General features: G+C 56.3%; 1 protein-coding gene across 4 annotated transcripts; it reads right to left on the reverse strand.

Moving 5' to 3' along the window:
• Window positions 1-638: 638 nt before the first annotated feature.
• DDR1 (discoidin domain receptor tyrosine kinase 1) lies at window positions 639-18,921 on the reverse strand. Of its 4 annotated transcripts, XM_021668134.2 has the most exons (20): window positions 18,596-18,921; window positions 16,929-17,101; window positions 15,969-16,024; window positions 11,870-11,996; window positions 11,674-11,776; window positions 11,253-11,481; window positions 9,604-9,751; window positions 9,244-9,343; window positions 8,551-8,737; window positions 8,195-8,441; window positions 7,541-7,636; window positions 7,281-7,432; window positions 6,039-6,204; window positions 5,215-5,325; window positions 3,914-4,158; window positions 3,630-3,757; window positions 3,199-3,417; window positions 2,491-2,725; window positions 1,756-1,905; window positions 639-1,637 (listed from the first exon to the last, which is right to left on the reverse strand). In XM_021668134.2, the coding sequence occupies exons 4-20, from the start codon at window positions 11,952-11,954 to the stop codon at window positions 1,497-1,499; spliced, it is 2,742 nt and encodes a 913-aa protein (XP_021523809.1). In that variant the 5' UTR covers window positions 11,955-11,996; window positions 15,969-16,024; window positions 16,929-17,101; window positions 18,596-18,921; the 3' UTR covers window positions 639-1,496. The 4 variants fall into 4 exon arrangements, with proteins under 4 accessions (XP_021523809.1, XP_021523810.1, XP_021523811.1 ...); XM_021668135.2 differs by lacking the exon at window positions 15,969-16,024; XM_021668136.2 differs by lacking the exon at window positions 5,215-5,325.
• Window positions 18,922-19,846: the final 925 nt, after the last annotated feature.

The raw sequence follows: 19,846 nt of genomic DNA on the forward strand, positions 1-19,846 counted from the left end.
TGTTTTTGTGACAGTCTCACTCTGTTGCCTAGGCTGGAGCACAGTGGTGGGATCTCGGTTCACTGCAACCTCCACCTCCTGGGTTCTAAGCAATTCTCCTGCCTTAGCCTCGTGAGTTGCTGAGATTACACGTGCACGCCACCACATCCTACTAATTTTTGTACCTTCAGTAGAGATGGGGTTTCGCTATGTTGGCCAGGTTGGTCTCAAACTCCTGGCCTCAAGTGATCTACCCGCCTCAGTCTCCCAAAGTGCTGGGATTATGCGGATGAGCCACTGTGCCCGGCCCATTTTATAGGTTTTAAAACCTAATTCTGAGGACTCAGTAGAACTCTACAGCCTGCCAAAGAGCTTTATGGCACAAAAAAGGTTCAGAAGCCCTGGCCTGACTGCATTCCTGCTGGGCCTCCAGCAGAGCACCCCTCTGAGTTGAGAAGGTTCAGGCGCTAAGACATTCATGCATCTCTTGAGGTCCCACAGGCAAAGGCCCGGATTACGCAGAAACAGAACACAATGCTGGGCAAAATAGGTGATGGGATATGGAATGGGGAAAGGGAGGAAAAAAGGAAGACAGGAAGTGGTTTAAGAGATAGGTGCAGGGGGCAGAGCTACCAAATCCCCAAGAAACCCACTCACAGTTGTGGAAAACTCAACCTTTATTATTACCTGCCTACTGCAGGGGATTAAAATTGCCTCCAGCTAGGTCCATATATTAGTGTAAAAATCTGTGTCTCTCCCCCCAAAAATGTACAAACCCCAAGTGATTATAGAAAAATCAATGTGGCAGCTACAATACAGATGTCCAACCCCAAGGCTACAGACTGTCGCTCCCTCTTTCCCCCTAATCCCAATATTTACTCCACAGAAACGTACAGGCTTAGAGAAGTTCTAGCTACAAGACCGCAGGTGGGAAGTGGGGTGACTGAGGGCTGGGGCGGGGCCACCCCCAGGTCCAGTGTTTCAGGTGATGGAGGAGGAAGAAGCCCAAGCTGAGGACAAGTCCAGGAGCAGGCACAAGGGAAGGTTTTCCTCTCCTCCTTGTTCTCCTCAGTCCCCATGTTCTCAGCCAGTGGGGTCCAGTGTGTGACAGGGAGAGAGAAGCTGGGGGTGCAGCCACCTCTCCAGGAACCAGTGTTGTCCAGTGGGGCCCAGGTGCTCCGATGGGCCATGTCCAGTGTCTGTCCTGTATTTCCCCCCACCCTTCCCCAAGGGATGGCTAGAGGAGGTTGGAGAGGATCCCATCCACAGGGCCAGCTGGGTGGGCAACAGGGGCTTCTGGGAAAGAAGAACAGGAAGGGGACATGAGAGTGTGTCTGGGAAGGGGAGAAGGGGCATCAGCTCCCTGGGTGGGCCAGCCCACCTGCAGTCTCACTGCCTCTATTAGAGGTGATAGGCCCTCAGGAGGAGAAGGGCAGGGGTGCCATTGGCTCCTCTTGTTTTAGTGTCACTGGCTTCCTCTGGATCCTCCCTGAGGGAGAGGCAGCTGGATGTGTGATTCACACGGTGTTGAGAGCATCCTCTGCCAGGAACCGATGCAGCTGGGAAAAGGGTGGTCGCTGCTCAGACTCCCGGCTCCAGCACCGAAGCATCAGCTCATATAGGCCCTGCGGGCAGGCAGGCGGCCGAGACAGGTACACCTGCATTGTGGAAGTGTGGATGAGAGGCAGGGAACAAATATTCTTTAGTCCCAAGGTGACGAGCTCTGCCCCTTCCATCCCCCACCTCAGACCCATATTCCCTCTCCTCCACTCTGACCTGCCGGCCCTGGTCCCGGAAGAACTCCCCCGCGTTCTCGATGACCTGCTCATCGGTGAGTTGCCCAAAGGGCTGGGCCCTGCAAAGCATCAGCACCTCCCACAGGGTCACTCCAAAGGCCCACACATCACTCGCAGTTGTGAACTTCCCCTGGGATGCAGATAAGGCAGCAAAAGCAGACAGGGACATCAGGCAACCAAGACCCTCCTCCTTCCTGTCAGAAGCCCCACGTCCACTCTGGGCTCCACTCAGGCCTGATCCCTCCCCACACCAGGCTCTCCACTCTCCTCTGCTGGCCACCTTTTCCACCTCCTCTCCCTCAGGCTGTGCCTTTCCTCTCCATGCTCTGGTCCTCTCTCCAGGGCCCTGGCCCACCTCTTCCTTCTGCTCCTCTTTCCTCTCCATCCACCCCTACTTTCTGGTCCTGACCCTCAGTCTCCCTACCCAACCCCTTCTATCTCCAGCTTCCTCCCTCTCCTCATCTCTCCAGCTCTCTGCCACCCTGTGTCTCCATCCCCAGTACCCACTCTTGGCTCCTGGACCCTTGCCCCATCACACTGCAGCTCCTGCTTTCCCCAGTCCCTTTGGCCAGGAGAACCTCATTTTACAGAAGAGGTTCTGTAAAATGCAGTCCAGAGAAAGTATGTGACTGACGGAGACCAGGGCTGGCTGTGAGTGGCAGCCACTGTTTTCTCACCTGCCCTGCCCCCGCCTGCCTGTCCTCAGGCTGCTCACCATGAGGATGCACTCCCAGGCCATCCAGCGGATGGGCAGCACCGCCCGGCCCTGCACACGGTAATAGTCCCCAGCGTAGAGGTTCCGGCTCATGCCAAAGTCTGCAATTTTGATGGTGAAATTTTCCCCAACCAGGCAGTTCCGCGTGGCCAGGTCCCGATGTACAAAGTTAAGTGTGGCCAGATAGCGCATGCCCGAAGCGATCTGGGCTGCCACGTGCAACAGCATCGGGTAGCTGAGAAGGGAGCCGACAGAGGGTCACTGGGGGCAGCTTCACAGATTCCCACCCAGGAGAGGAAAGAGAGCCCACTCCCCAGGCCAGGTCACTCTGGCTCCCCATGCGGAGGTGGAATGCCCACGTGAGGCCAGGGATCAGTTCCCTCTCAGTCTCCCAGGCCTATCCAACCCTAGGGGGCTCTTCTTTTATTTTATTCCCCAGTCTAGACTCAGGGAAGTAAGGGTGAGAGAAAGCAAAAAGGACTTCACAACAGGGCCCAAGTCCCTTCACCACTCTCTAGTAGTCACCTCCCGCCTTTCTGTCCATGTTCCTGGATTAACTTGTCACATGTTCCTCATCCCAGGCCTTCCTGGAACCTCTCCCTGCCTTCCCCACCCCACACTCCCCTTTTCTTCCAGGCTAGAGTGAGGGGAGAGGAGAAGACCTCCTTGGGGAATTCTCAGCAAGGCCCAGCCTGGGTAGGCAGGTACCTGATGGTGGGCCCCTGCGCAGCCTGCCCATCCCCGGGGGCCCCCTCGGCTGCCTTGTCCTCCAGCTGGTGGGCACTGAGGAACTGGTTGAGGTCGCCGTTCTCCATGTAGTCGGTAATCATGCAGAGGGGGTCGTCCTGCACACACACGCCCAGCAGCCGGATGATGTTTGGGTCCTTGAGCCTTGACATGATCTTCACCTCCTTCAGGAAATCATTCCTGGAGAACAGGGAGGTGACGAGGAGAGCCAAGTGGGTGGCCTGCACCTCCCCTCCTACTCAGGTGGATCAGGCGCTCCCACCCGCAGCGTACACACAAATCCCCTCCCCCAGATGCCACCCCTGTTGGGCTCTGCTATTATTCTCTCTAGGTGGCTCCCCACTCTTCATGGCCTCCCCTCCCTTCTTCTAGATGCCATCCCTGGTCCTCACCTGGCATTCTTGGTGGCATCTGGCCGTAAGATCTTGACAGCTACCAGCAAGGGCTGTCCCTTACGCACGTTCAGGGGGAAATCAAGACTGACCAGATCCTGAGGGCTGTCGACCTCACACAGGTGCACCTGGAGAAAGAAGCTCATTTACTAGGTAGTCACAGGGTCAAACAGGTTAACACGGTCACAAATGACGAAGGTTCCTGGGCGGGGATGTGCAGGCATGGCATCAGAGCACCCACTAGGGCCAGACATGACTGATGGCTGGGTAGGCACCCTCCTTACCTCCCCAAACTGGCCCTCGCCAAGCTTCTCCTTGAAGCGGAGCCGTGATCGAGGGAAATCCACTCTGGGTGGCCCATCCCCAACTGCCCCTGGGGGCAGCGCGGGCACAGCATAGGTGTTGCCCCCGGTGACGCCCTGCAGGGTGACAATGTCAGCCTCGGCATAATGGGGGACGCTGTTCTGGGGAGGTGGGGGCAGAAGCGGGGCACCTGGCTTCTCAGGCTCCATATAGTCCCCACTGCAGGCTGCAGGGATGAGGGGAAAGAAGACAGGACGAGGCGTCAGGAACAGCCCAAGAGCTGTAGTTCTCCCCGCCTCGGCCTCCTGGAGGGCCCCGAGTCTCCCAGTCAAGTGAGAGACTGGGTCTGTGCCGTATCTTCCCAGTATTCCATGCACCGACCTCAAACCAGGAAGACACTGGCATGGGATGAGAGTTAGCTATTCTAGAGGTTTTCAAGGCAATGAATATGGCTGAGCAAACCTGTCATAAACTATTACTCTGTAGGGCCTCCCTAGGGTCTCTCAAAAGACCATGAGATAAGTCTTGGCTGGAAAAATTCATTCACCCACCTCAGGACGGTCCCAGCATCCAGGCACCCTCCACCTTCCAAACCCTGGTCCCGCTCACCACCAGCTCCCTCCCCTTCACTTAGCTTCTCTCCTGAAGCTTTCAGCCTGGCTCCTCCCAGCCAAGCCCTCCCAACCCTTTCAACCCAACACACCAAGCTCAACAACAAGCAGAGACAGAGGCACACAGAGAGCGGGAGGGTAACAGCTGCTCACAGCCCCGACACGAGTTGTCTACAGACAAGAGAGGAAGCAGAGCTGTCCCCTCAGCCCTGGGGAAGGGGCCACAATGAGAAGGCAACACCGAGGAGAGGAGGGGCAGACGGAAAGGGTCAGGGCATGAGCCTTCACCTCTGGGACTGCAGAGAGAGGACACGTGGGGGAGAGGGCAAGCGCCCAGCGTGAGAGCCCTCCTCCTCACAGCTCTAGAGAGAGGGGAGAATAAAGGAGGAGTTACAACCTCCTGTCTAGCTCTGGAGAGCTGAAGAGATGGTGCGGAAGAGGAGGAGGGAGAAGAGCTGGGACCAGTAAGCTTTCTACTCCTCAGCTCAAGGGTGAGGTTAAAAAAGAGCAAGCTGCAGCAGAGATGAGCTAAGGGCACAAGAGCTTCCTCCTTGGGAGCTCAGGAGAGCAGAACAGGCCACAGTGGGGAGAGGAGGAAGTGCAAGGTGTGAGGGCTTTTCCCCAGTAGAGGTATGGGGAGCCTGGCAGAGCCCAGGGGCAGAGGGGCTTACCCTGGGTGTTGGTGGGTTTGGCCCAGGCGGGTGTGGGGGGGCCCGGGCCTCGAGGGGGACGGGCGTAAGTGGCCAGAAGGAGGCGGTAGGCTGGATTGGAGAGCAGCAACGCTGTCGGGAGAAGGAGGAGGGGAAACACGGGGAAGGGATGAGACTCAAGGCTAGACAGACAGGGAGACCTTGAATAGGGCAAGACCAGGGCTGATGGGATGACTGCATTAAGAGACAGACAAGATAAAACAAGGACCTGCAGAGTGACGGACAGCTGGCTGGATAATGAATGGATGGACAGATGGGACATATGAATAGATGGATGGATGGTAAACAGATGTTTTGTTGGATGGATGGACAATAGACGGACAAACAGATGTGTGAATATAGATGGGTAGATGGATGATGGATATGTGTGGATGGATGGATGGACGAATAGATTTATGAATTTAGACAGAATGAAAGATGATGGAGGATTGACGGATGGATGCAAGGATGTATGACCATGGATGGAAGGATGGATGATGGAGGATGGTTGGATAGAAGGAACATGGTGAGTCTAATACAAAGCAGAGGGGCCAGGGAGACACAATGAGAGGGTACAACAAAGATGTCTGTGGGACACAGACAGGATGGGACCACGGGGGATTATGGGTAATACATGGGGAACTCTGGAGAGAGACTATGTGATAGGGACAAGGAGTGATATAGACAGTGATATAGAAGAAAACAAGTAGAAACTGGAGAAGACAAGAAAAAAAAAAAGAATGGGACAGGGATACAATAAGAAAACAGAGAGAACAGAGATGCAATTGGAACAGGGCAGGTCTCACCAGAGCCATTCGGGACACAGGGAGCAGAGTGCGGTGGATTCCCACGAGGCCGGGGCTCCTGGTACGGGGGTGGCTCTCTAGGACCTGGGCGGTTGTTGATGAGGATAGTGTCCCCAGGTACAGAGAGGTGAACTGTCAGCTCCTCTTCCAACACCCGCCGCTCAGCCTTGTCATGGGGATGGGAGGCATCACCCGTACTGCTCAGCACACACAGCCTGGCACTCCGCTGCGTGCATCCCTGCGTTCCCTCCCTCGGCCCTCACAGGAGCCCTACAGCTGTAGATACCATCAGCACCATCTCACAGGTAGAGAAAGTGAGGCTCAAGAGCATGGAGGTACCTTCCCTGATGTCCCACAATGGGATTCTAACCCTAATCTGCCCAGTCCATAACTATCAACCTTTTATTTTTTTTGAGATGGAATTTCACTCTTGTTGCCCACGCTGAAGTGCAATGGTGTGATCTCGGCCCACTGTAACCTTCGCCTCCCAGGTTCAAGAGATTCATGCCTCAGCCTCCCGAGTAGCTGAAAGTACAGGCATGAGCTACCATGCCTGACTAATTTTGTGTTCTTAGAAGAGATGGGATTTTACCATGTTGGCCAGGCTGGTCTCGAACTCTTGACCTCAGGTGATCCTCCTGCCTTGGCCTCCCAAAGTGCTAAGATTACAGGAGTGAGCCACTGTGCCCAGCCATAAACCTTAATATATATCACTGCCACTGGACTTCAGCCAGAAGATGTGGCTTGGGGTGTGCCAGACGCCGTCCCTTTGCCCCTCCAGCCCCACTCTCCACCTGTCTCCACCCTGCTTCTGCCCCAAGGCTGAGCACTGTAGACTGCACCAACAGACCTGGTTTGGGGTGGCCAGAGAGGAGCCCGGCAGGAGTTTGGGGCAGAAAGTGAGATCAGGGTATCTATTCTCCCAGGCCCTCCCTGAGAGGTAGACGCGAGCCAGCTGCATCCCAGAACCAAAGTCTACTGCCCCTGTCAGGGTGCCCTCTCCACAGACCCTCTCCTCCGGGTCCTGGTATTTGCCAGCTCCTCTCCACTTAGCCAGCCTGGGGCTGGGGAGCAGCCCTCCTTGTGAGCCCCACACCCCCTTCGACATGGTGTAAGTGGTCTCTTTACTAAGCCCTCCTCTTGGGATGTTAGTGGGCTGTGCCCTGCAGGCCCCACTGGACCCTGGCTCATGCTGGGGCCTGGCCTCCCCCCTGCCACCCCACATGCTGCGGCTATGCCCACCTTGCTGAGGAGCCTGCGCCAGTGCAGCCGCCAGAGCATGAGGGCAATGATGAGCAACAGTAGCAGGATGATGGCCACCAGGCAGCCGATGAGGATGGCAGTCGGGCTCCCCTCCGCCTTGGCCACGGGCTGCTGGCCCCTGGGCTCCAGTTCTGGAGGAGGCAGCAGGGTCAGCACCACAGGGGGCTCCCACCCCAGCCGAGGGGGAGGCCCAGGGAGAAGGGTGCAGAGGGTCCACACTCCCACCTAAGGCTGCTCACCCAAGCTGCTGAAGTTGGTGGGAGGTGGGCCAGGCGGCCACCAGGGGGCTGGCGGGAAGGTGCCTCCCAGCGCTGGAGAGGAGTTGTTCACCACATCTGGGAGAAAGAGCAGAAGAAAGCAGGAAGGTAAATGAGGGGGAAAGCCAAGGGAGGCAGTGGATTGCTGTACAAAGGGGCAGAAGCAGGGGTGATTCTTTTTTTTTTTTTTTAATATGGTCCACTTCACAAATTTGATTCTCAATAGGCAAGCACTGACCAGTGGCAGCTGGGGAAGCAGGGTCCTGGAAGTCCCCAGCTGTGGTGAGTGTTAACCCTATAGTTGCTGGATTGTGGGGAAGCAGAGAGCGGGTATCTGGAGGCTTAGAGAAGAGGCTATTTCTCAAGTAATACAGAAGTATTTCAATATTTTGACAACCAGTACTATCACACTGGCTCAGTAACAGTCATGGAAGGGGCTTACAAAGGAAAGACAGATATGCAGAGAGCAAGAGGCAGAAAGGGGCACAAGCTATTTGGGGCCTCCCTAATTGAGAAGCATTGTAGATGATGGGTAAATATTATGCGAGCAATGACTATTTTGGGGGCACTGGAGGGTTAGGAATGAAATCAGTTGTCAATCTCAGGGGCTGGGGACGGGGCTACTCCAGGGCTTACCAGAGATGAAGGAGATTTCACTGAAGAGTAACCAGGGCCCGGCAAAGAGGAAGCGGCACTGCAGAAAGCGAGCCACACGGCCACCCAGGGGCACTGAGACAGCCCGGGCTCTGGGGTCCCCCAGGTTGCCCCCCAGGTTGTGGCGCATGGGCTCCCCCTCCCAGGCCATGGCAGGGCCCCGCCGGAAGCGGCATTCCACCCCGCCAGGCAGGCGGGCTCCCAGCGTGTGCATGTTGTTACAATGGACCTGGGCAGAAGGGAACAGGGCACAGGGTCAAGGCTAGGAGAGTGCTGGGGGCACCCCAGCAGCACCCACCATGGCTTCAGAGCCCTCCTCGAGAGCCGGACTCACTCACCTGCATGGCCTGGAAGGCCCTCAGCCGATCAAACTCAAACTCCATCTCCACGTAGCCATTGGGGAAGCTGTGGTTGCTCCATCCCACATAGTCATAGCCTGGCCAGACCCGTAACTCCTGATTCTTCCTAAAGTCATCCAGCCCCACCACGCCGTCTGCCAGCTGGCCCAGACCCCCATACTGCAGTCTGCAGAAGAAGGGACCAAGGAAGAGGAGGTTGGAAGGGAAGAGGGTCTTGACATCCAGCACTCTGCGCCCCCACCGCCCCCATGCACAGTGGCCTGGCCAGCCCGGCTCCCATCCACCCATCCCACTCCCACTCTACCCCATGGTCATGCAGCTGGCCCTTCTCTTCTATCCACCCCTGCCCCAGCACTATCACAGGTACTCTGCAGGTCACATCCAGCACAAAGGCACCACCTCTAAAGGGCACCATTTCAATCTATGATGTGCATATTTATTGTGACAATTTCCAACAATGTGTGTTAGCAAAGCGGTGCCTTTTTCGTACACTGTCACATGGGCTAGTGGTCACCCTAGTCCCACCCTTTGAGGCCTCACCTAACCCATCTTTCTTCTCAGTTCTTCCATCTCACTCCTCAGCCTACTTACCAGCCCCACTACACACACACACACACACACAGAGTCCTCCCTCCCATCCCAAACTCCATGTCCTGCAGGGGCCTTTCTCACCCGCCCACGGTATGTCCATCGTAGGTGGAGTCGTTGAGGTACACGGCCTCAGATAAGTACATTGTCTGCCCCACAGGGGCGGTGTAAGACAGGAGTCCATCTGGGGCAGGGTGAGAGGATGAGGGTCAGAGGCACGAAGGAGCCGTCCCCATCCCTGCATCAGGCCTGGGCAGGTTTCAGGCCCCTTCTCGTATCTCTCCACTGGCTCACTGGCACAGAGGAGATAATGCTGGCCAGCCCCCTCCCTGTAGTGACAGCTTCCCAGCAGGAGAAAGGGGATCCTGGATGCCCATTCTCCACACTCCCCACCGTCCAGTCCCCCGCACAGGAAACAGATTCCCAGGGAGCTGAGCCACTCACCCCTCCAGAGGCAGCCATAAAGCTCCACCCGCAGACAGACGCTCATGACCCGGTCAGCCCGGGGGTAGAAGCGAACCAGTCGGGCAACCATGGGGGGCCCAAGGTCCTTCAGCACCACTCTCTCGGGGTCCTCATTGCCTGAGATCACCTGTGGGCCAGAAAACGGGGTGGGTGGGATAGGGTCCAGGTCAGATCTAACTTCCCAGCCACTAGCTGCTCCCTGGCCCAGCCCACACAGTGGCCACTTGGAGACCCGTGAGGGGTGGTGCCGAGCACACAGCACTGTGAGGTGCAGCCAGGCATGGGTGAAACCAAAGGTCTGCAGCTGAGACCTCTGACCCTCTCGCAGCTCTGATGGTCCGTCCTCAGACTCCAGGCTCAGCTGCCCTCTTCTCCCTGCCTGGCTCCATCCATTTGTCTCCAAGCCTGTCTCCCATTGTGCCCAGATTCTCCCCAATCCTCCCAGTGCTGCACCCCTGCCTCAGCTTCCCCTTCAATTTAGCCCATTCCCTCTGTCCATTCAGCAGAAGTTGGCTGAGTGCCCGCTCTGTGCCAGGCACGTTCTCAGTGGTGAACGTCAGTCCCTGCCATTGCAGGACTGAGATCCCAGCAGGGGAAATGCTGTGAAGAACAGGAGGCAGGGTGTATGTAGGAGGTGACAGCTGGCGGGGAACTGAATGGAGTGAGGGAGAGCCTGTGGTTATCTGGGGGAGGAGCTTTGCAGGCACAGAGAAAACAGAAAATGTCCAGAAGCTGTGGGAATGAGCCCTGGCTTCTTCCAGCAACAAGAAGGAAGGCAGTGTGGTCAAGGTGGCGCACGGAGCAAGCGAGGCAGGCGGGAGCCAGGTCGGGCTGAGCACCCTGCACCCAGCTATGGGCTCAGCTTTTGTTCTGGCAGAGTGGAAAGCCAGCACGGGAGTGTAAGCTAGGGGTGATGTATCTGATTTACATGCTCTAAGGCCAACTGGATGCAGCCCCCAGGTGGAGATTTGACTCCAGGCAGAAAAGGCAGAAGCAGGGAGACCCATCTGGCATCTACTGCACTCATCTAAGCTGGAGATGGCGGGCAGGTGGCCTAGGGCAGTAGAGGTGGGGTGATGAGGAGTGACTAGACTCAGGAACACCATGGAGGTAGAACAGACTGGGCTGCTGCTTTGGAAGGAGGTGAGAGAAAAAGAGGAATCAAGGACATCATCTCAGCATACAGCTGGGCAACCAGGCAATGGTGATACCACTTCCTGAGCTGGAGAATGCTGGGGGAGGAGCAGGGTTAGGGTGTGAATGGGAATCAGATTCAGCTTGGGAAGTTAAAGGTATATTTGAGATGCCTATTAGACATCTAGGTGGCTGGCTACAAGTGCTTGTAATCCCAGCACTTTGGGAGGCTAAGGTGAGAGGATCACTGAGCCCAGGAGTTGAAGACCAGCCTGGGCAACATAGCAAGATCCCATCTGTTAAAAAAAAAAAACGGACATCTAGGCGGAGAAGTCCAAAAGGTGGCCAGGTTTACAATACTGTTTGGAGGTCAGGTGAGAGTCTTGGGCTGGAGATAATATACTGGAGAGTCATCAGTGTACAGGTGGTGTTTAAAGTACAGCTGGAAGTGAGGAGAGACAACCTCCTCTGGGTGCTGCCCGTGCCAGCCTCACCTCCTGACCCCAGCGGTCCTTCCAGTCCATCCAGCGGCGACCATCCCGGGAGTAACGCAGCCGGTAGCTCCGGGAGAACTCCTTGCCCAGGCCCCCCGCATGCCGTCCCTGGGTGCCCACCAGAGCCACCAGGTGCAGCCGTTGTAGATCCACCTGCAAGTACTCCTCCTCCTTGGGAAACACCGACCCTGCGGGGCACCACGCCCCATCCCCGTCACTGCTCTCCAACCTGGGAGGGTGAAAGGGGGCACAGAGAACATCTGGCCCCAGGTCTGCCTCTGTCTCCAGTACTTAAACCCCACTTCATTAGCCCCTCAGACTGCAGGGGTTTCATTGGCATGGGCAGAGGGGTCGGAGGAGAAGTAGAGGCCCCAGGAGCTCCCCTCGGGGTGGCTGCAGCTGTGCCAGGTGTGCCAAGTACCTGCTGTGGCGGGCGGCAGTGGAGTCTGACCAGGAGCTGGAAGCAGAGATGTCACTGTCTGGGATGGTCCGGTCCTGCATGCCCAGGGCATAGCGGCACTTGGCTGAGTAAAAAACAGGCATATGACAGGTCAAGGCCCCCAACTCTCTACCCTCCAAGCCCTGTCCCTCAGGGACCCATGATTCAGTCTCCTCACCAGGATCAAAATGTCCCTTCATGTCAGCATCTCCAGTTGCCACCAACAGCAGCAGCAGTAAAGATAAGAGGGCCCCTGGCCCCATAGCTCCTGATCCCACAGGTCTAAGGGGGTGGGGGCAGCATCTCTGCAGGGGATAAAACGGGTGGTGGGTAAGTTAATCAGGGGGATTGAGTCATAACTGACAGCAATAGACAGAATGGGCCACTTTGGGGATAACAACAGTAAAACGACAACAACAGTCATTGTTTAACAGCATCAGCTGTATTTTTAGAATGCTTCCCCTGTGCCAGACACTGGCCTAAACCCTTAAACAGAATCCATAATTTTATCTTCACAGTCACTTCATAAGGTAGATACTATTACTCTCCATATTTAACACACGAAGAAACTGGGGCAGAAATCAGTTAGATACCTTCCTAAAGCCCCATTTCTCCAATCAAAAACAGGCAAAATACCCCCATAAACAATGGCTTAGAACAAACAAGTGTGTGAAAAATCTTTATAACACACACAGCAGGAAAATGTTTAATAAGTACAATAAGCTAAGGTCCCTTAGGAACTGACAAGAAAAAATATATAAGCAACCCAACAAAGAAACAGCCAAAGAATGTGAATAGCCATTTCATAGAAAAGCAAAGCCAAATTGCCAACAAACATTTTTTTTAATGATCAAATTCACGAGCATCAGGGAAATACCAAGCAGACTGACAAGATATTTTTTAAGGCTGTAACATATACAAGTGGTGGAGAGTGATGAAAAGGGAGGCAACATGCTCGACGGCAGAAATGTAGTGTTACCCTCTATTTGGAAAGTGATCTAGCAATGTCTATTACAATTAAAAATGCACATCCTCGGCCAGGCGCGGTGGCTCACGCCTGTAATCCCAACACTTTGGGAGGCCGAGACGGGTGGATCACGAGGTCAAGAGATCGAGACCATCCTGGTCAACATGGTGAAACCTCGTCTCTACTAATACAAAAAATTAGCTGGGCATTGTGGCACGTGCCTATAATCCCAGCTACTCAGGAGGCTGAGGCAGGAGAATTGCTTGAACCCAGGAGGCGGAGGTTGTGGTGAGCCGAGATCGCGCCATTGCACTCCAGCCTGGGTAACAAGAGCGAAACTCTGTCTCCAAAAAAAAAAAAAAAATGCACATCCTCTTCATCCCAGCATTCCCTCTCCTTGTGATCTACCCAAGTGGGGTGAGAGAAGCACCAGGAAGTAAGAACATATGTGCAGGTCTGGGTCTGGTGGCTCATGCCTGTAACCCCAGCACTTTGGGAGCCCAAGATGGAAGGATCACTTGAGGCCAGGAGTTAAAGACCAGCCTGGTCAACATAGTGAGACCCCATCTCTTTAAAAAAGTAAAAAATAGCCAGGCACAGTGGCTCACGCCTGTAATCCCAGCATTTTGGAAGGCTTAGGTGGGCAGATCACCTGAGGTAGAAGTTTAAGCCCAGCCTGACCAACATGGAGAAACCCCGTCTCTATTAAAAATACAAAAAAATTAGCCAGGCATGGTGGCGCATGCCTGTAATTCCAGCTACTCAGGAGGATGAGGTAGGAAAATCACTTGAACCCAGGAGGCAGAGGTTGTAGTGAGCCGAGATTGCATCATTGCACTCCAGCCTGGGCAAGAAGAGCAAAGCTCCATCTCAAAATAAATAAATAAAATAAAAAATAAAAAAGAAAGAAAAAAAAGATATGTTCAAAGATGTTTATTATGGCACCTTTTGTAAGGACATAAATCTGCAAGATACGTGAATGCCCACAGGGGACAGTCTGGAATTTTTTTAAAAAATAAGTTTATGGACTACTACGCAGCTATGAAAAGTAACAAAGAGGTAATAAACTCCTAACAGTGTAATTTCCTTGTGCATTTGTTTGTTTGTTTGTTTGTTTTCCAAGACAGAGTCTTGCTCTGTCGTCCAGGCTGGAGTGCAATGGCATGATCTCAGCTCATTGCAACATCTGCCTCCCAGGTTTAAGCAATACTCCTGCCTCAGCCTCTGGAGTAGCTGGGATTACAGGCACGCATCACCACGCCCAGCTAATTTTTGTATTTTTAGTAAAGACGGGTTTCACCATGTTGGCCAGGCTGGTCTTGAGCTCCTGACCTCGTGATCCACCTGCCTTGGCTTCCCAAGGTGCTGGGATTACAGGCATGAGCCACCGCGCCCGCCCATGCATCTGTTGAATATGAAAAGCAAGCTACAGAAGTCTAAAAAATTATCCCACCTTTTTTTTTTTTTTTTTTTTGAGACAGAGTCTTGCTCTTGTCTCCCAGACTGAAATGCAATGACGCGATCTCGGCTCACTACAACCTCCGCCTCCCAGGATCAAGCGATTCTCCTGCCTCAGCCTCCTGAGTAGCTGGGATTACAGGCATCCACCACCATGCCCGGCTAATTTTTGTACTTTTAGTAGAGCCGGGTTTTTGGTCTCAAACTCCTGACCTCAGGTGATCTGCCCGCCTCAGCCTCCCAAAGTGCTGGGATTACAGGCATGAGCCACCTTGCCCAGCCCCACCCTTCAAAATAGAATAAACAAGCACCATGTTTGTATATATACCTGTTTGTATGCTTAGAAAGAGAGAATATATAGTAGAATATAACAATGTAACAAGAGTTAACATGAATGGGGCAATAGAAAAGCAAATAAAAAGAGAAAAGGTAGATTATACTATTTTTCTAAATTCTGTAACATAAATGCATTTATCTACATTTTAACACAATCCCCAGGTGATCTGTGCCCATTAAAGTTTGGGAATCCCTACTCTGTTCCTCAGGCCCAGGAAGCTTATCCCACCTAAAACTATTCTAAATGGCATCTCCTTACAAACTTAGAAAGTACCTACTCTCCCCTGCCTCGCTGCAGGAAAAGTTATTCTAACCTGTACTGGCCCCCGAGCCCTGTACTGAAGTCTCCAGGCCCTAGAGGCCTGAGGGGCTCTACTGCCACCTCTTATCAGGTCCAGGGCATCCTGGGCCCAGTTACTCCTGCTATGCCTTCCTGAGACCTAGACATCCTGTCCCCCCAGTTCCCCCTTTCAGAAGGTGGCTGCCTCTGAGGGACTGAGGAAAAGCTGAGTTGCCTTGGAGATGAGGGCGGGTCTAAAGACAAGGAAGGCAGGTCACCCCAGGAGGTAGGAGGAGTGGGGGGATACTCCCCCATCCCTTTGTCCTCCTCCAGCTGCTCCCACAATGCACTAGGGCAGGAATGTAAGAGGCAGCTGAGACCCCAGAGCTCTGAAGCAGCAGCTGAGGGGGATGACTGAGTTGTGGGGGGCACTCAGTTGCTAAAGGCTAGAACCAGAAGGCATCAAGCGTGGTCCCTTAGGGTCCAGCACCAGGGAGCAGGCCCCCAGAGTCCCAGGAGACTGGCTCGGAATTCCTGGGTGCCGCTCTCCACCCCCACCTCTCTCGGGAACAGCGGGGCTCTTGTTCCCCAGAGTAACCTTCTTGCCTATCCCAGATGAGTCATCGGAGCCACTCAGAGCCTAGAGGAGCCTGGGGCAGAGATACAAAGGCAGGCAGAGGATAGGCGGCATGGGGAGACAGAGCGAGAGCCACAATGCAAGAGGTAAATAGAGCAGGCTCAGAAACACGGGGCACGAAGCCAAGCAGAGGAGCACAGAGAAGCACAGAGACATCTGGGCTCTCCATTCTCTAATACCCCCAATCACCTCCTCTCTCTCCACTGGTCCTTCAGCCCACAGTCAGACACACAGAGGGCAAGAGAGGACAGGCCCAGAAGACCTTCCCCAATCCCACCCCCTCCCACCCCATTACAACCAAGATAAACCAGGGGCCAGGCCACCCACCCTGCCTCAAGCCCTTCATGCTCCTCTCCCAACCCCCATGTCCCACTCAGACAACACACACACACACACACACACACACACCCCACACACCACACACACACACACACACACACACACACACGGTGAGACACACAAATTTACTGAGCTGGCTCTAAACAGCGAGGCTAAATGTGGCATGCACACACCCCCCTCTCAGTATCTCTGACAACCCTCACAGAGTTCCAGAGACCCGGCAAACACAGAAGCTCATGCACACATCAGCCTGTCCACACCTTGGCATTCCTTCAAGTCCAACCCCATCGCTCAGTGAATAGCCACCTTCAGACACCTGCGAACATGAAATGACAGACACCACATGCTCCATGACGAGAAAACAGCGTGAGACTCACATGCCCAGCCCTTGGGCACAGGATCCCCAGAGAACTGGGGCCCAGCCTCTAACACACATGGGTGACCAAGCCAGAGGGTCGTGGAGGGGGCAGGGAACAGGTGGGTGCTGGGTGGGAAGAGTGGCTATTGTCCAATAGCCTTTCCCTGCCTTTCCAGTCGCTCTCCTTTCACCTTCTCCACCACATTACTCAGTCCTGCACACACCTACAGGCCCTCAGCACCGGCCAGGGGGGCTTGGGCGCCAGCCTCTGGCTGCTGGAAGTGCTGGGAAGGAATGTCCAGCCAGGAGCCAGGCGTGGGGGGTGGGACCCTGAGGCTGGCGCTCACTGACAGTGATATTCTCTCATGGCAGAGCCAACTGACCATCCAGCCGGGAAGAGGGGTGTCACTGGTGGGTTAGAGTGTCAGTCCCTCTTTCTGCTGGACTGTGACCAGGCTGTCCCACTGGAACTTGGCTGAGTGGAGGCTTAGCAGTTAGTAGATGCCCGCGGGGACTGGCCAGGTGGAGGGCAGGGCCAGCTCTCCAGGGGGCAGATGAGCTGACTCAGTGGGGCCGCACGGGAGCACCTCCTGGGGCTCAGTTCCTCCACACTGAGTGAAGGGGGACTTCCCTCAATGCTGGGAGGTCAGGGGCTTCACCTCCCCCAGCCCCCGCCTCCAGTTTTCAGACTGTAAGCCAAGCATCGGGAAGGCGGGCAAGGGAGGCTTGGAAGAGCTGGACGAGCAAGCACGGCCCGGGTCGTCCTGCCTCCCCCGCCCCTCGCCCTGCAGCCACCACCGCGCGCCCCCACCCCGAGAGCCCCCGGCCTCCGCCCGCGGGGTCCGCCCGCCGCTCTCCTTACCTCTCATCGCTCTTCCCGGTAGACCCAGGCGTCCGACCCCGGAGCGGGGCCTCCTCGGCGGCGGGGCGAGGGGCGGGAGAGGCGGAGGGAGCCAGGAGCCGGGAGCCGGGAGCGGGAGGCGCCGGCGGGGCTCGGGTGTCGGGAGGCGGCTCCCGCGAGCAGCTGTCGGGGGCCTGTTCCGGGGAGAGGAGCCAGGGCTGGGGCGGCTCGGGCCCAGGCACCGCCTCCCCCTCTCCTCGGCTCCCTCCCTTCCTCCGCCCGCTCCTCGCCCCGCTCCCTCCCTTCGTCCTTCTCGCCGCGCGTTCGGGCTCGCCGCCCTCCCTTCCCCCTCCCGGGCCGAGTAGTCCCGGTGGCTCCCACGCCCGGCGCCGCGCTCCTGGCCCCGCGCCCGCCACGCCCACCCCGCGCCCGCGCCCGCGCCCGCGCCCGCACCCGGCGTCCGCCAGGTAACCCGCCCGCCGAGCCCGCCCGGGCGCTCTCAGGCAGCCCAGCCGCCCGCCTCCCCAAACGAGAACCTCCCAAACTGGCGCTGTAGGGGGCCGGCTGCAGGCCGGCTCAGGGCCCACGAGGGGAAGACGCCCCTCCTACTTCTGGGCTCGGTTCCTGTTGGGAGAGGCGAAGGGGAGCAGCCCCAGGGCATGGAGTTAGAAACAGGTTCCCACAGGCTCAGCCCAGCCCAGCTGCGGGAGTTCGCCCGGAGAAGGGAGCCGGGCTCAGGGATCACTTGTCCAGCCAGGCCCCAGAGCGCTCTTACTCCACCAACCTTTGCTCCTCTCCAGCAGCCTGTGCGCTCCCGCCCCTACGGCCCAACCTGGAAGGTCCCAGAGCCTGATGGCGGACCCACTCTCTTCTATCCCCTTCCTCTCTCCGCTCTCCTCCCAGTTCCTCTCTCTGCAGGGGCTTCTCTGGGACCCGGGGGTCCAGGCTCCCAGGCTCTGATTCCCCTGGGCTCCCAATGGCGTGGCGAGGGGAAGGGAGTCAGGAGTCCTCCTCACAGCAAGCCTCCCTCAGCCCGAGCCAGCTCTGGCCCTGGTGGGCTGGAGGGTCTGATCACTGACCAGAAGAGGCCAAAAATGAGGCCAGGACAAGTTGGGTGGTGGGGAGGAGGAAGAAGAGGAGCAGGAGAAGGATGGAGGCACAGGGAAAATCAGACACAGTCAAAAAGGAAGGAGACCAAGAGACCCAGAGAAGATGACACAGTGAGACTGAGTAGGCAAAGCAAATGGCAGAGCTGCTGGGCAGAGGAAGGATGGGACAGAACAGCTTGTGGTGAGAGGTGCTTTCTCCCCACTCAGCACTACCTCAGCCCCTCACCTCTCTCCAAACCCCTACACCTGCTCACTACCTAGGCAATGTCACGGTCACAGGACGGCCTCTCCACTGCAGATCTCCGCCCCATACCCCTCACAGTAGATAAAAACATACCCTGCTTGCAGTCCCAGACAACAGTTCTAAGAAAGAAACACAAAGTCCCAACCAGACAAGTACACAAAAGCACTGCCAGGAAGAAGCTGGCCTTTGGCACACATAGGCACTAGTTCAGAAGCCCAAGGACGTTCCAACGGCTGAGGGACCTGCTAACAGGCAGCCCCAGGGTCACTCAGAGAGCAGCCTCTTCCCGCCTCCCGGTCCCACCAAGCCCCCAGGGATTCCCCCAGAGCACCTACCCCTCCGGAGACAGCAGCTGGGGAATCTAGGTCCAGGAGACGCTGGGCTGGAGGTGGGGCCAGGCTGGGGGTGGGACCAAGGCTTCCAAAGTCACCTCACCTGGCAGCCGCAGCCCCTCCGTCCAGGAGCTGTGCTCTGGGAAAGCCCCGACAGGTCTGCCAGGCAAGCTACAGCCCGTCATACCCTGGTGGGACATTCCACACCCCAGGCCCACGCTGACCCTGGTTAAGTGGCATGGCAGTGCCAGACAGAGGGGCCCACTGGGGAGAGCAGAGGGAGATAGAGAGTCCTGAAACCTTTGTCCCCTCTTCTCACTGCCTCAGGAGAAATTCCTAGTGGTGATGCCCACCTCGCCCCAGCTCCAGACTGGAGGAGTGGGAGGGATGCAGGGCTGGGGCCCAGTGGAGTCAAGTGACAACAGAAAGGGAGCTGGAGCCAGCTGGAATGCAGGACTCGGAGCCGAGATTCCCAGGGGCCTGAGAGGGAAATCCCAGCCATCCTGGGGCCCAGAGAGCGGCACCAAAGACCACGAGGGCCTGATCCCCCATCCGTGATCCCCAGAGCCCGTCCTATATCTCCTGCATCACTCCCAATCCCAGAGGCCCCCCATGTCCTCCAGAACCCCCGAATGACCCTCTACCATGCCCTCCCATTCTGGGCTTCCCTCCCCTTCAAGCCAATGGCATCCTCCTGCCCAGGAAGGAGAGGACAGGAAATAGCTGAAAAATGTGAGGAGAGGCACGTAGGAGAGGGGAGAGGGCAGCTTCAGGCCTGCAGGCCACCTGGCCACAGGAGGGAAGCCCAGGAGGACCAGTGAGCAAGATGATAGACCAGATGGGCCGCCACACATACACTAACCGCAGTCCCCTTCCCGGAGCTGCAGCTGCCTCTGGGGAGCAGGCTAGGTCAGCAGCTGGGGGGAGTGAGAAGTGACGGGTGGGGGGCAGGGTGAAAGAGTGGACAGGGCCTTGGGTGTGAGTCAGACCTGATGCCACTGAATACAAACTGGAAACTGAGGCCAGGGAGTGAAGGAGGAGATGGAGATGATGTAGCTTTGGGAGAGAGATGAAACAGAGCTCAGCTGTGGATAGCCTGGGGGATGGGGAAGAAAGGGGGAGGGGAGGCTGATGGTCAGATGGGGATGATGGTGAGGGAACTCCCAGAGAGACGGGAGATGGACTGAGGCCAAGGCGGAGAAACCGGCTCCAAGAGAGAAAAAGGAGGATGGAGACAGGACACACAGCAAAAGG

The sequence above is a fragment of the Aotus nancymaae genome, unplaced genomic scaffold, assembly GCF_030222135.1.
Source record: "Aotus nancymaae isolate 86718 unplaced genomic scaffold, 86718_ANA_hifiasm-v0.15.2.pri h1tg000027l, whole genome shotgun sequence".
NCBI lineage: Eukaryota > Metazoa > Chordata > Mammalia > Primates > Aotidae > Aotus > Aotus nancymaae.